Below are 15,242 nucleotides of genomic sequence, written 5' to 3'. Positions count from 1 at the left end.
GATTGGTAATGGATAACTGAATCAGCTGGTTTCCTGAACACAGCTCTCGTCTCCAGTTTCCCAAGCACGTTAGTTAGCTAGCCATTTCATCTACAGACAACTGGAAGGATGAAGCTGGAATGAGAGTGTTGAACGGTGGCTTTTTTAAAAAGGATTACTGGTGGAAAAAATCATCTAGTGCTTGACCAGAAAAAGGAATGCTGCTTCTCAACATTGTTCCTAAAAAATTGGCTTTCAGAGGACAACTTCTATACAGGAAATGCCTGCTGAACAACAGCAGATTTATTGTGGCAGAGCTGTGACACCCTGCAGTAATTGGAAAGTGCAGGAGATTTGCATGCTCCCAGAAGCTGTCCTTTAATCCCCTGTACTGGTGCATGGTACAATGAAGTCACAAGCTCTGTACAGTAGATTTGCTTATACATATATATATAATCAAGCCAATATTTGGGCTCTGCTGTATGAGATGGGTGAAGGCCTAGTAGAATCTAAGAAGTGTTACTTTATGCCTTTTCCTAAAGGTGTAGTTAAATGCAAGTAAGCTCCTGCAGATTTGGTTGAGCACTAAGTGTATTATTTTTCTCTCCAGCTGAGTATTGAACAGGCCCAGGCTGTGGCAGAGCAAGTTGAGATGAAAGCGAAGGTGGTACAGTCTGAAGTCAAAGCAGTGACTACTAGACATAAGAAGGCCTTGGAAGAGCGAGAGTGCGAGCTGCTCTGGAAGGTATGTACCTAACACTGTGCTTTGTACATTTGATATTGGAAACTTGTACACTGAGCAGAAACGCTACCGTTTATGGTGAGCTCATTGTTTTCTAGGGAGCAAGTTGCTGTGTTTTGCCTCTAGTTGGTTTTATTTTGAAGGATTTCTTAGCCCTATGGAAAAGCTTTTTTTTGGTAGGAAATACTGTGTCCTTAGGCAAGCTCAGCCACACAAGTAAGGTGAGCGCTCCCCCTGCTGGCTCAGCAGCGGTGCATCACATCTCAAGTGCTGAGGTCAAGATGTCAAGAGATAGCGCCATCCTGATATAAATTACTTCTCTCCCGCCTTCTATCCTCTTGAAATGTTAATTTTCTGGTGTATGTGTTGCCAGCAAAATGACCATTATATTGGTAAATTTATTTCATGGAACCACACTAGTTAAGTGAGATTAATCTTCTGAAGGAGAAGTTTGTATTTATCTTGTTTTCTTAGTACTGACATTTTTACAAAAGTTAACTTCGTAGTTTCTGTAATTCTAAGGCTGCTTTTCTGACGTACTCACACTGAGGGAAACAAGTTCACTTTCCACTCTAAGCCTTCCCTAAGTAGCTCAACAACCTTTTCTTTTGAAGTATCATATATAGTACAGGAGAAGTAAGAGCTATTCCTAAGCTGTTTGTATCTCAAGAGATTGAATACGTGCTTTAAAGGAAGGCCTGAGAACAAGTTCTCTTTGGGTTATAAAACATTTTAAGAAGGAAAAGTAGTTCTTGTCAGCACACACTGTGGAGGTGTGAGAAATCATTCTAACGAAAGTAAGGCAGTTGAATGTATATTAAGGTAGCGTGAAGAGTGCTAGTGTATTATTTTGTGTAACAAAGCTAACTAACATCCAGAAAGTAACTGTGATTGGTGATCTTTTGGAAACAGGTGATCTTAACGGGCTATTGAAAGAAGCATCTCTTTTTTTTTAGAAGCAGCCTTTAAAAAGAAATGTGTATATATATATATATGAAAAGACATTCTTATACATCTGTTAGCTAGTCAAGGGACTCTTCAGACAGCGAGTTGTCCCTCAATGAAATACGCTGGAGATATTGTTCTGCAACCAAGCAAGTATTCAGAAGTGAGGAAATATATTTTTCCAACAACAAAACAATTATGTTTCATTAATTTTGCCAAAGGATCCAGAGTGATTTTTCACAAGTAAAGACAAACACGGTCATGTAAACACAAACGAACAAATGCAAAACAAACAAACAAAGCCTGAAAGCAAACAAACAAAACCAACCAACTGGTTTTGCTTGATCTACAATTGCCCAAGAAGGGACTGGCAGCTGCCATCTGTGTCCTTTGAAGTAGCATTATATGGCATCGTGTTTTAAAGCAGTAGTTCAGTGTGGCTGCTGGTATTTGTGGGAAAATATTAAAGCAATTGGACCCTAAAAATTCCAGGTGTCTGGTATTATCCAATCACATGGAAGCACTTTGGGCAGCCAAGGGAGTGAGGAGAGCCCATATCCATTAGCTGATGCCAACTCTTAGGAGGCTAAGAGTTATGTGATAACAGCCTGCTTTCTGAAATTGGTCTCAGTTCTCTTTTTAGAGCAGCCTTGCCTGGGAGCTTGCAGTTACCTCTTTCCTCTCCAGAGTCATTAAATAAGGAGTACCTTCTGATGGTCTGTCAAGTACTCTGCAACTAGAAGGCAGAACAGCTTTTAAGGAAGATAGTCATTATTAGCTACTAAAGAAGCAAATCTTCTTTTCAAATGGAATTTTGATACAGCAGTTCCGTGGAGCATGAATGTGTGATTTTTAACTGAGGGACTGGAGAAAATAATCATCTGAATTTGGATAGATAATTGCTTTTCCTTGTTTCTGCTCCCCTGCGTCAGGGTTTCTAAAGACTTGTCGGACAGTTCTTGGTCTTCTCATGTCTTGTGTCAGCATGCTGCAACAAATGTATGACCGCTTATGTAGAAGTGACATTGGGATGAGTTTTGATGTTAAATGATAACTGTTGGTGATTGGTGGATGGTTGGACTGGATGATCTTGTAGGTCTTTTCCAACCATGGTAATTCTATGATTCTGAGGGTCGTCTTTTCTGACATACGCTTTTTTCCCCCACCCCTCATCCTCTCCCAGGTGGAAAAGATTCGTCAAGTCAAGGCTAAGTCGCTCTATTTGCAAGTTGAAAAGTTACGTCAGAACCTAAATAAGCTGGACAACACAATTAGTGCTGTTCAGCAGGTCCTGGAGGAAGGTCGTACCATAGATATTCTTCTGGCCCGGGACCGCATGCTGGCTCAGGTGCAGGAGCTCAAGAATGTGAGAGGCCTTCTGCAGCCCCAGGAGGATGACAGGATCATGTTCACACCCCCTGACCAGGCATTGTATATGGCCATTAAATCAATGGGCTTTGTTAGTAGCGGGGCTTTTGCTCCTCTGACCAAAGCCACTGGGGAAGGCCTCAAGCGTGCACTGCAGGGCAAAGTGGCCTCTTTCACAGTTATAGGCTACGACCACGATGGTGAGCCTCGCCTTTCAGGAGGTGACATGATCTCTGCAGTGGTAATGGGCCCAGATGGAAATCTGTTCGGGGCAGATGTCAGTGATCAGCAGAACGGAACCTACCTGGTCAGCTACCGTCCGCAACTGGAGGGAGAGCATCTGGTGTCCGTGATGATGTGCAACCAACACATTGAGAACAGCCCCTTCAAAGTTGTGGTGAAATCTGGGCGCAGCTACATTGGCATCGGGCTACCCGGGCTCTCGTTTGGCAGCGAAGGAGACAGCGATGGGAAGCTCTGCCGCCCCTGGGGGGTTAGTGTAGATAAAGAAGGCTACATCATCGTGGCTGACCGCAGCAATAACCGTATCCAGGTGTTCAAGCCATGTGGGACTTTCCATCACAAGTTTGGCACTCTGGGTTCCCGGCCCGGCCAGTTCGATCGTCCCGCCGGAGTGGCCTGTGACGTCTCACGCCGGATCGTCGTGGCTGACAAGGACAATCATCGCATCCAGATTTTCACGTTTGAGGGGCAGTTCATTCTGAAGTTTGGGGAGAAAGGAACAAAGAATGGGCAATTCAATTACCCGTGGGACGTGGCCGTCAACGCAGAGGGCAAAATCCTGGTCTCCGACACGAGGAACCATCGCGTTCAGTTGTTCGGGCCCGATGGTGTGTTTCTGAATAAGTATGGCTTTGAAGGGGCACTCTGGAAGCACTTTGATTCCCCCAGAGGTGTGACTTTCAATCACGAGGGCCACTTGGTAGTGACAGACTTCAACAACCATCGCCTTCTGGTCATCCACGCAGATTGCCAGTCAGCGCGCTTCCTGGGCTCGGAGGGGAGCGGGAACGGGCAGTTCCTGCGGCCGCAGGGAGTGGCGGTGGATCAAGAGGGGCGCATCATCGTGGCCGACTCCAGGAACCACCGGGTGCAGATATTTGAGTCCAATGGTAGCTTTTTATGCAAGTTCGGCACTCAGGGAAGCGGCTTTGGTCAGATGGACCGTCCTTCAGGTATAGCTGTCACCCCTGATGGCATGATTGTTGTGGTCGACTTTGGAAACAATCGAATTCTCGTCTTCTGATCTGCGTTTGAATTTGGAAGAAACTGTCTCAGGGAAATTCTTCTAGGAGAAAACGAAAAAAATACAACGTTGATTCAAACCTACCTCATCTTTAATTTTTTTACAGATGAATGTACTTATCTTTTCTGCAGGGAGTGAGCCTGTAAAGTTAAATTCTATCTACCTCATTGTCCTCCCTTCCCTCCCCGGTTTCTCTCCCCCCTCCCCATCCCAACACACTCGCAGTTCAGAACATTTTACCTCTCCCCTGATGGGGCTTCATGCACAAACATGTGTTGCTGTGCACATTAGGTGGTTTGTGTGGTGAATTCTGTAGGCTAAGCCAAAAAGGCTCTATATCACTTTTTTTAATGGAGAAAACGATAGTAGATATTTGTAGAGAACTTGTGTTCCTGACCATACTGCGTTTCTGTGGGTGGGGACATGGGAGGGGGGGATATATATATTTTTTTTTTTGAATTGCTGCTGCAGCAGAGAACTTTTTCCTGTTCTCCTTTTTATACCTCAGTGTGTTTGATTTACTGGTGAGCACAGCGTTTTGTTCCCAGAAGACTTTTGAACGTTTTGTGGAAGTGAGTGGGATTCACTCGCCAGGAAGAGTGAGTTTGCATCTTTTTGGCATTTCTGTGTATTTTTTTCTGAAACACAGTAATCCAACAGCACAAAGAGAAGCTGATGAAAATGCACAATTATTTTTGAGTTGAAACCAAATTGTTCATTTTAGTGGCTTAATACAGTTGTCGTAAAGTTTAAACAAAAAAGCAGTGCTTTCTTTAGTGCAAGGTCTTGAGGTTTGTCTTTTTTTTTTTTTTTTTTTTACTCCTTTCACCTGAAAGCTAAATTAGTTTAAAAAAAAGTTTCTTTTATCAGTATGTGCGCCTGATCTGGGTAACAGAGGTTACAGGGGGCATTGAAACAAGGAAAAATCAACCCTTGGTTTATGTTCTTGTGAAATGGCGAGGTTTTTTTCTTTCTCCCCATAGAGAGTCTTTAAGAAAAACAAAAAAGTTCAGTGGATTTGTTAGAACAGAAGTGGTACCTTTTCCAAAATTAGAAATAAGCACAGCTTTGGAGATTCAGGGTGAGTTTTGGAGAATTTTAGTCTCATGTGTTTAGAGGATTGCAATAACTTTATCCGTGATAAATGCAACTTTTTTTCATCTTTTGGCTTCCCCAAAGAGCTGGACTGGAGAAGTCCAGAAGCTCTTCTTTAGTTGTTAGGGTGGGGTGAGCCTGTGGCTCCGTGTAGTTCTTGCTACAGATCAAAATGAAAAGCTACGAGTTCCAGCCTAAGGCAAACTGCATCAAGATGAAAATTTGCTTCTTTTTTTCTTTCTTTTTTTTTTTTTCCAGGGCAGTACCAAAGAGTTCTGTGTAAAATAACTGAATATGATCCTTACAAGCTTGGAGGCGGGGGGAAATGAGACCTTTCAGGGATATAAAAATGGCTTTTTTTGAGGAGCAGAAACTTCCTGGGAGAATAGAGAGCTCTCTAACGTACTAAGGACTTTGAGTCCCTCGGAAGATTTAGTCTTATTCTTTTTTGTTCCAGTTCCCATTTGGCTGTTAGTGCAGATATTGTTTCTAGAATTGTTGCTTTACCCTCTGGATAAGGCATTTAGTGGCAATGGTTAAAGTTGGGAAAGGGGCTTTTTTGTCACTCATTGATGGAAAGATTATCCATTCTTTGCCTCGGAAATGCTTTGGGATCTACATTACTGCTTGCAAGAGGAGATCTCTGGTACATCAGCATGGTCACTATCAAAGTCTGAAGGGCCTTAACCATCCTTGGAGGAAAGGGTTCATCCCGCTGCCAGCTGCCATGCACAAAAGTATCCTGAGATTGAAAAGTTCTTTACAGATCTGTGAGAAATCACAAGGTGCACTTTCCTTATTGCTGCTTTTCCCCTCCAAGGAGTGTTTGACTTTCTGGGTTTTGTAGAAATCCTGATGTATTGCATACAGACGTCCTTTGCTTAAAGGAGGCTTGAACTAAAAGGACCAGAAGGAAACAGACCAATTCAGTGAGATGGCAAAACCTCTTTTAAAAGAAGGGTAAGGAAAAACACCTAAATTAAATGAAGTAACTGTGCTGCCTTTCAGCCAAAGCCTCGAGGAAGCAAACTCTTCAAAGCAGTGCGTTTCAGCTGGGCTTAATCTTAGGATAGCATGGTTTAAAAATAGTCTTCAAAAGGATAATCTTTTATACAGATGTCTGTCATTAAACTTGTGTGGCCACTCAACATATGGGTATGAGAGAAACCCAATTTACCTTCAGCTTCAAGTTCTACTTGTGTCCATGCCTCCCTCCTTGGGGGTTGGCCAACATTTGTGGCAGATGGCCCTGTTTGTTTTGTATTATTCAGTCCGAGAATTATTTGAAGTTTGAGCTGTGAAAATGAATACCCTGCAACATCTAGATACCAAAGAAAATTGGTTTAAAAAGCTTTAATATTTTGTTTGCAGTTTTCTTGCATTTATCCTGTCACGTCTTAATGAAAATGCCAGCTCTGTTAATATCGTGACCTGACTGGCTGTCAGTGATTAGAGCATTCTAGAAATGCTCTTCTGCTTTAATACTTGTTGGGTTCCCCCCTTCTCTGGGGCTGGGAGAAGGGAATTGTTTTCCAGGCTTAAAGAAAAAAAGTTAGAAAGGCTATGTGTGTGTTCAGCCTTGTGCTGAACAGAGAAACATCCTTGCCTCTCTCCAGCCTGCACTGCGTAGAAGGTGACGTCGAAGTTGCCCTCTGCTCTTTTGTATGGAGCCATTGCACAAACCACCCATCCAGCTCCCTCAGGAAGAGGAGCAACTTCTTAAGTTGCTGTCTGCTTAATCAGTGTGTTTGCTTACAAACAAAATCATTAGGTCTCACATGTCGGGGAGCTTTTTTGTTTTAAAAACGCTACTGTTTAGCTACCCAGGATAATTCCAGATCTTTGTCGTAGTGCTAAGCACGCTCGGTCTCATTGAAAAGCAGTAGTGTAGCTTGTAAAATGGAGTGTTTTATATGCAATGAAAATAAGCAACAATAATATACAAGTTCAATGCTAACAGCGGATGCCCCATAGGAGCTTTTAAAAAGTAATATATAATTAATTAACGAGACTCAAACCTTGCTTTTTTTTCCGTGAGTGTTCTTGGGCTGTGCGTGTTCTAAGATTGATGCCCCAGTATCATAGCATACATGGTGAAAGTGTGTGGGGAGAAAAAAAGAAAGCAAGGCTTTGATGCTGCATTGCAAACCAAACAAGCCGAAGTGTTCGGAGTAATGTGAACCAGCGGAGGTGGCGTGGAGAAGGCCAAGGTGCCTCTTTCTCTTAGCTCTAGCATTGACAAAGGAGAGATGTGGGTAGACCTGTTGACTAGAACTCCCAAAGAAATTCCACCTTGCCAGGTTAAACCGGTGGCTCTCAGTAAACTTGCTTGACAATGTTATCAGCAGTCAGTATGGCTGCTCCAGGGTCAGCCTGTGAAGCAATCTTGTTCCTTTGCAGTTAAGCAGGAACTTCAGCACTGAGCTGAAGCAGATACAATACTTGATAATGCAGGTCCTTCAGATAGCTCACTCCTTTTGTGTAGTACCTTTTAAGTAGCTTAAAGGAAGCCCATAACTATAAAGAAAGCGAGCAAAGGAGGACAGTGCCTGAAAAACTGATGTGTACTGGGGCCAGACATAACTAAGGTGAGGGAAGAAAGCAAGGCGCTTGGGTGTAGCGTTCTCTTGGAACTGCAGGAAGATGGGCCCGGTCTGTTTTGTTACAGTGGAACCAAAATCATTTCTGAAGAGTGCAGGTTGATAGCCTTATCAGGCCATATCTTTGATCATAAAATTAGCTTTGTTTCCGGTTTAAAAGAAATTGTGCCAAAGTGTTTTGTTTTTGTTTTTTTTTTTTAAAGGAGTGTAAGCCAAACGGTGCCAAAAGGTAAGAGGTATTTAAAAATAGAGATATTTAGACACAGTTTGGAACTGTATAAAAATGAACACTGGTACTTGTGTTAGGCAAATATTGTACCTTTTGGTTTTCAAGTTCTTGGGAGTTTGAAACCCAGTCCGACGTGGTACAAAATGCACAACGAGAGATGCCACTATCTTTTTCTTGAAGTTCTACCTCGCTTTGCAGAAGTTAATCATCTACCTCAGTGTAGCATCAGACAGGTTTGAGAAATAGCTGAGAAATCGGCCTTGGCAAATAATTCATCCTGCCTTTTGGACAGGCATTTAATCGAAACAGATAGTGCATACAATATGAAGACTTCTTTTCTGGTGGCGTTTTTCTACCCGCCCCTGGAAATAATAAGCTGCCCTTGCTAGAGAATCTGTAAATGAAACCAAAGGTTCGTGTATTCTGGCAAACAGGACTGAGATACCTGAAACACTTGAGTTTGTTCCGTTTTCACTACTAAGTATGGAGATGTAGACTGTTCAGTATTATGACACTACTGGCTGACATACTCCTTGTCCACTTGCAGTGTTGTTACGTCTTTAAGACCTTTAGGTCTTCTCTCTACAAGAGAAAACTCTTATGCACACCTCCAAGTTGTCCCGTTCCTGTTTGGAAAGACTGATGTTACAATTGCTGCAAATGCAATGCTATACTGAATGCTTGAAGGGAATATGATACTGATTTGTGTTAGACTTGGTGATCATAGAAGTAGCTTTCTTGACACAATGGGATTTTTTCCACCATGACAAAGCAACCAAGTTCCTATTCCTGGAGGGCGATTTAAGTTCAGATATTGTCAGGAGAGGCAGTTGAAAACCAGAATGTTGGGTTTTTACGCAACTTTAATAGTGACGTGCAGCATTCCCCTTGCTTTACCTGTGGAGTGAAGTTGCAGAAGCACATTTTCAGATCACTGCATTGGAAGATCTCTTTTCTTTCCCCCACTCACGTGTGGGGTTGATGGAAGCGGGTACAGAAACTCCCTAATATTGATGAGCTGTGTTGGGTTTGGTAAATGTTATGGTGGAAAACGTACATTGATGTCTCTAAGTGATCTTACGGGTTGGCAAGCCAGAGTGGCATCTTTTCCATCATTGTTTAACCAATAATGGTTCTAAAAATGCTTTGTGTACCTGCATGGTCTTAGACCTTCTATTAATGATTGTATCAACTTACAAACTCAGGTCGATAATTTTTTAAGCTCTTTTCATAGAGCCTTTCTGACTGAATGTTAAGTGTCTGTGTAGTGCCGTAGTTGAGTAAGTTCCTTTTGAGCTACCAGACTAGATTGAAAAGAAGAGTCCTTTTATAGGTTTGTAGAGTCCTTTTCAGACAACGTAGTAGTTTTTCCTTCCGAGGGAGAGATGTCTGTTTCTGGGTTTTGTTTTTAGTTTCTTTTCTAAACCGACTGAAAAGTTTTTACCTAGGTTGTAAGGTGTGGTTAGTCAGCGGCGTTGGTGGGGGGTTCTTACTGTATGTGAGCTGTTGTGCTGCGCATCACCTGTCACGTGCCGCCTGCCTTAGTTGGGTAGAAATGGGAAGCCCGCAACAAGATGGTCGCTCACTTCAGGCTCATGTGTGACAAATCACGTTTTCTCTCCTTTAATTGGCTGCAGAGTACGGCTCCATCTTAGAAAAGTTCATTACTGCTGTGTAACATGTTGCCTCGATGCAGGCTTCTGTCAAGATCCGGAATGGTTTTGTCAGCCTTTGGATGTCGGGCATCTTGAGACAATTGGGTTTGTAGTTTCCTGTTCTGCTGCAGTTGTTTTCCTTCTACTTTAGTGATTAATCATGCTTCTCTCCTCATAATAATACAAATGTCTCAGCAGGACAGACAGTGCTCGGCTTTTAATGAGCTGCTCAGAGCTTTTATATCTAATGGATAATGAAACAGGCTGTGACAAGAACCTCTGTGCTCCAAACAGGGCATCGCATTTCTGCTTGGACAAAAGGTGACGTTTGAGATGTGGGGCTGTTGAGTACTGAGGGAAGGAAAGCGTGACAGGTTATGTGCAAACTTTTACGTAGGATAAGTGAGCAAAACGTTAGAACTTTTTGTGTTAATGGAGGCTTCTGAATGTATCTCTGTGGTCCATAGGGAAGGCTGAAGGATGTAGCAAGGAGATGATGTATCAGCTACTGGCAGCCTTAAAACAAAGTCAGTGTCTCTCTGGACTTTAAAATGTTCCTATGCAGTTTATTTTATTTTTGTTTAATCAAATAAATGTGAGTTGTTTTTTTGTTTGGTTTTTTTTTGTTTGTTTTTGTTTTTCATGGCAAATCCGTGTGTGTGTTTTTCTGTATTAATCAGTAAAGACTTCTCTTCCGTCAGGATGCAAAAGGGGGAACAAAAAAACATTAAGCCCTCTCCTGGCTGTGAGCCTGCCTGTCTGCAGCTGGTGATGCTGCTGTGATACTACTGAGATACTACTGAAAACCTGAACGTGAAGGCACAGCTCTGCAAGGGGAGAAGGTATGCGAGGTGCTATGAAGAGACTTAAGTCACGATGCAGTGTCCTTCTGCGGTGGTGACAGGAGCCCCTATGGGCCGTGCTCTTCACGTCCATGCCAGCGCTGCCGCTCGGCTGGGAGCCGCCCCCGGCCCTGACCCCTCGTGGTGCGGAGGCCTCAGCACGGCAGCAGCATCCCGCGGTCGCTCCGGGCGGTGCAGCCCCGAGGGCAGAGGTGCAGCCATTGTCCCTGAGCGCGGCTGAAGGGCGCTGCGATGAGAGCTCCGTGCGGGCAGGGGGGGGCGCGGGCCGCACCCCCAGTCGGGGCAGCGCTGCGTGCCTGCGGGCGTCGCGCTGCGGTTTTGCATGTGAATGCGCCGCATTCCTTGGGGGGCTGGGAAGGGCCGGGAAGAATCCTCTCCATTCAGGACGTGGGACCACACAGCAAGCGGCTCGGACCTTTTTGTACTGAATCGGTCAATCTACTTTGACACGAACCATGCATCGGCACTGGGGCTCTGTTCTTTATAGAGTGTGGGTGATACTGATAAACCCGGACTGCTCCTCCCTACCTGGGGACAGTGTCGGTGCCACTCCTGCACCAACTGGCTGAAATACGACATACCTGTTGATCCAGCACTCTTGACAGCCTCAGGAAGACTCAGAGTTGCCCTTTCCCCAAAGGGAGAGGCTGTGCCAAAGCGTGCTACTGCACTGCCTCAGCCTTTACCCAACATGAAGGGAGAGAAGCATGTAGCCACGCTGCACCTTGTTTAACAGACTTACACAGTGCCTTTTCTAGCAGCTGTGGCTTTTTTCCCATTCAACATCTTGGGGGCAAACATGGGACACCCAGTACCCAAATGCAGTGAGCTCACATGCACATTCCTTTGAGCAGGACTTTCAGGCTCCCCCTCCCCAGCAGCTGCCCGGCTCTGTGACCTTCCCTGCTGGTGTGTGTGCCCCGAGGGGGCCAGAGGCAAAGTGCAGTGCCAGCAGTGAGCACACTGGGAAATAGATAAGGTGGGATCCCAGCTCTCCCAGGCTGTCTCAGAACAGCTGAAACAGCACAAACTGGGCAGAGAGGGGGCAGGAGAAATAGCTACATGCCATGCCGAGCCCTGGTTCACTTCCCTCTGGGTTGGAGGCCTCAGCTCTTTACCCATGTTCACAATAAATAAGTGAGCAAATGGTCCTTGTTACTATTGATGTCTTACAGTGGTCTGAGCAGAAAAGACAGGAAAGAAATCAGAAGACAGAAATCAAAATAGAGGCACACTGCTTGCAGGACTCAGTACAAATTCCCCTTTGTGCTCATAGTCTGTCATAGCCATACCCATAAATGTTGCCCTCTAGGTGAAAATGCACTGCACCCATACTGCACAACTGCTGTGTCAGCATAACTTCAGATAAACAGTGCTTCCCTCAGATTTACTGCCCTCCCATCTCATCCCTTCAAACAGCAGAGATTACACACTTAGTTAACTGCACCACTTGCCCCATTAACGGCCATTCATGTTTCAAACGGATCCCAACCTCTGTTCCAAAACAACCTTTACCGACAAGACGGCAGGACTGGAGACATTTAAGTGTTTTATTAAAAATTTACAGAAAGGAACACACTCCAGCAATCCGGGTATGCAGATGTCCGAGGTTAAAAAAATATACAAAATCCCCAGCCCTCCCAGGAAGGGCAGCAGCGAGCTCAACAGACCCTCACTTCCTCTGCACAGCGGTGAAAGTCGGCATCTGAATGGGCTGGAGCGAGTGGACCGGCTGGAAAACGGGCTTCTTCCGCATGTCTGAGAGCGTTTTCACTGAAGGGAGAAGCTGGTTTCTCTTGATGATCTGCAACGCCAGCTGAGTGTTACCTGCAATTGAAAACAGCAATAACAGCTCTGCCGTGAGAGCAGCGATTCTTGAGCTGTGGTGTCAGGTCCCTGTCAGGCCTGCAGCTGGACCCAGGCACAAGCACACTGCATTCAGCGAGGAGCAGGCACAGACATGAAAAGCACTGAAGTCTGAAACAAGCACAGTGCTCGATTCTACTGATGCTGAGCAGAAGACGTCAAGCTAAATCTCTGAGCTGGAAGGTGCAGAGCCCCTTCTGAAGTGCGTTCTGAAGAGTCATTTTTTGCTATGTATTGCTGCAAGTAAGCAGCAATATAACTGGAAAAAAAACAGCTTTGTTAAAACTCCTGTAGTTGTAGGAGAAAAAAAGAATATTTTGCCACCTTACCCAATACATCACTGTCATTGAAGTTTTATTTTCAGAAGGGCCTTTCTGTTGCCACTTACAGAACAAAGTGTAGACCCTTTAGGTTATACTTAAGAGGATGTGACAGGTAAACCCAACTTGGTACCCTCTTCCACTCCGTGCTTCTTTGTTACAGAAGGAAACATTTCCAAAACTCCAACTTGGAAACATCTTTCTCCATTCAGAACACAAATGCTCAAGTCCCCTGCATCCCTGTGATGCGAGACACCTGAAGGGATCCCCTAAAAGGGAACCAAGGGCACTGAGCAGTCCAAACAAAGTGCAAGATTTTCTGCTTCCTATATATAGATTTTCTTTTTTTGAACTGCTTTCATGAGAAGGACAGATTTGGAAGAGAGCTATCAAAGTTAAGAGTTTCGCTAGAGTACTCCATTACAGGCTTCTGAAACTCTTCAGGACTGCTGGCTACTGCACAAAGCAACTTCAGTTCACAAGATGTATGGTTAGGAAGATAGCTGCATGTAGGAAGGGTTGTGCAGGCCTAGCAGCAGGAACTGCCAGCCAAATACCAACATCCCCTCCCTTCTACCAAGAAGATTATGGCTTCTGTTATGAAGCCATAAAAACAAACTAACTCAAACAGTAGAAAATCCCATGTGTTTGCAAGCAATTGTTGCATAGACATGAGGGTGCAGATGCATGGATCATAGAATCATAGAATCATAGAATCACCAAGGTTGGAAAAGACCTAAAAGATCACCCAGTCCAACCGTTCACCTATTCCCAATAGCTCCCACTAAACCATGTCCCTCAACACAACATCCAGCCTTTCCTTGAACACCCCCAGGCTCGGTGACTCCACCACCTCCCTGGGCATCCATTGCAGTGCCTGACCACCCTTTCTGAAAACTAATACTTCCTCATGTCCAGCCTGAATCTCCCTTGCCGTAGCTTGAAGCCATTCCCCCTGGTCCTATCACCAATGACACGAGAGAAGAGGCCGACCCCCAGCTCACTACAGCCTCCCTTCAGGAAGTTATAGAGAGCAATGAGGTCTCCCCTGAGCCTCCTCTTCTCCAGGCTGAACATTCCCAGCTCCTTCAGCCTCTCCTCATATGGCCTGTGTTCCAGACCCCTCACCAGCTTTGTTGCCCTCCTTTGAACACGTTCCAGGGCCTCAATATCTTTCTTGCAGTGAGGGGCCCAAAACTGGACACAGTACTCGAGGTGCGGCCTCACCAGTGCTGAATACAGGGGAACAATCCACAGGTAGATCCGTGGCAGTGTAAAATGGAGACAGCATCTGAAGGGTTTGCCAGAATCCTGGCAAAACTGATGTCAGCTCAACCCCAATTCTGGACTGAGAACATTTTAAAATGTTACAGATGTGTTCTACAACTTTGCCTCTGTTAGGCGTAAGCTTCAAGGAAAGATGATAAAGATGCCAGAAGTTGCATTCAACACTGCACTACATATTACGTTGTTTCATGTCAAGAAAATAAAATTGTATACCGTTCTGTAACTCCAGATAGACAGCCAGCAGGATAGCCTCCGGAGGGATCTCCTTGGGGTGGATCAGCGAAGCAGCCTTATTGAAACACAAGGGGTGGGGAGAACAAGTGCTTAAGAGAAAGGCTTAGCTCAAAGTGTCCCCTGAGCAGACTCTGGCCACCTTGCCTAACAAAATGGAATCCTTCATAACACAAAATTTTTCAAATCAATATATTCCATTCGGGTTATTCCTGCAAGGAGAGACTGAAAGATTGTCTGCCTTGCTAGATTGCTTCACTCTAATTAGTAGCACCATCTGCTGTATGCTTCTGTCAGTGTGAGTCTGTCATTCTTGGGCCAGCCTGCAACTTCCTGCTGAGAGGTGAAGGTAACCTCCACTGCTCTGAAGTTCAGAACACAAAGTTAATAAGGAACATCATAAGTTTTCCATATACTAATATTTTTCACCTACAAAGTTAATGATGCTGTCTTCTACACAAACACCATATCTGACTTCCTATTCTTGATGTACTGCACTGGCACACCACTGATTTCAGCTGGCTTGAAGGCACATCCCTGTGCTCCAGCTGAGCTGGGTCCTGAGCTGAGCTTCAGAACAGCACAACTCTGCTGAGTGCCCCCACCAGCCCCCAGACTAGTCCCTGCACATGGAGCCAAAGCCCTTGAGAAGTTTATTTTCTAGAATACAACAATAACTATCAAACCATTAAACAAAACCTTAGGAAAAGTGAAAAGGCTCCTTTGTATCCTGCTGTTTTGAAATAACCTGGGAAAAAAAACAACCAACAGTCTTGAACTGTTCACACGAGAACA

At 44.6% G+C, this 15,242-nt stretch overlaps 2 protein-coding genes across 2 annotated transcripts in view; one reads left to right on the top strand and one right to left on the bottom strand.

Moving 5' to 3' along the window:
- The window catches only part of TRIM71 (tripartite motif containing 71), a 55,476-nt gene extending 44,978 nt beyond the window's left edge, over window positions 1-10,498 (top strand). The window contains exons 3-4 of the mRNA XM_052695890.1: window positions 590-724; window positions 2,850-10,498. Of these exons, the coding sequence (XP_052551850.1) occupies window positions 590-724; window positions 2,850-4,301 (1,587 nt within the window). The 3' untranslated portion in view covers window positions 4,302-10,498. The remainder of the gene's footprint in view (window positions 1-589; window positions 725-2,849) is intronic.
- Window positions 10,499-12,275: 1,777 nt separating this feature from the next.
- CNOT10 (CCR4-NOT transcription complex subunit 10) overlaps window positions 12,276-15,242 on the bottom strand; it is a 31,955-nt gene continuing 28,988 nt past the window's right edge. Inside the window, exons 18-19 of the mRNA XM_052695946.1 lie at window positions 14,430-14,505; window positions 12,276-12,570 (exon numbers count right to left, since the gene is read on the bottom strand). Coding sequence (XP_052551906.1) covers window positions 12,416-12,570; window positions 14,430-14,505 — 231 coding nt within the window. The 3' untranslated portion in view covers window positions 12,276-12,415. The remainder of the gene's footprint in view (window positions 12,571-14,429; window positions 14,506-15,242) is intronic.

This window comes from Tympanuchus pallidicinctus, unplaced genomic scaffold (genome assembly GCF_026119805.1).
Source record: "Tympanuchus pallidicinctus isolate F22 unplaced genomic scaffold, pur_lepc_1.0 scaffold3, whole genome shotgun sequence".
Classification (NCBI taxonomy): Eukaryota; Metazoa; Chordata; class Aves; order Galliformes; family Phasianidae; genus Tympanuchus; species Tympanuchus pallidicinctus.
Note: the sequence above shows the minus strand (reverse complement) of the source record. Positions and strands in the feature narration are given on the sequence as shown.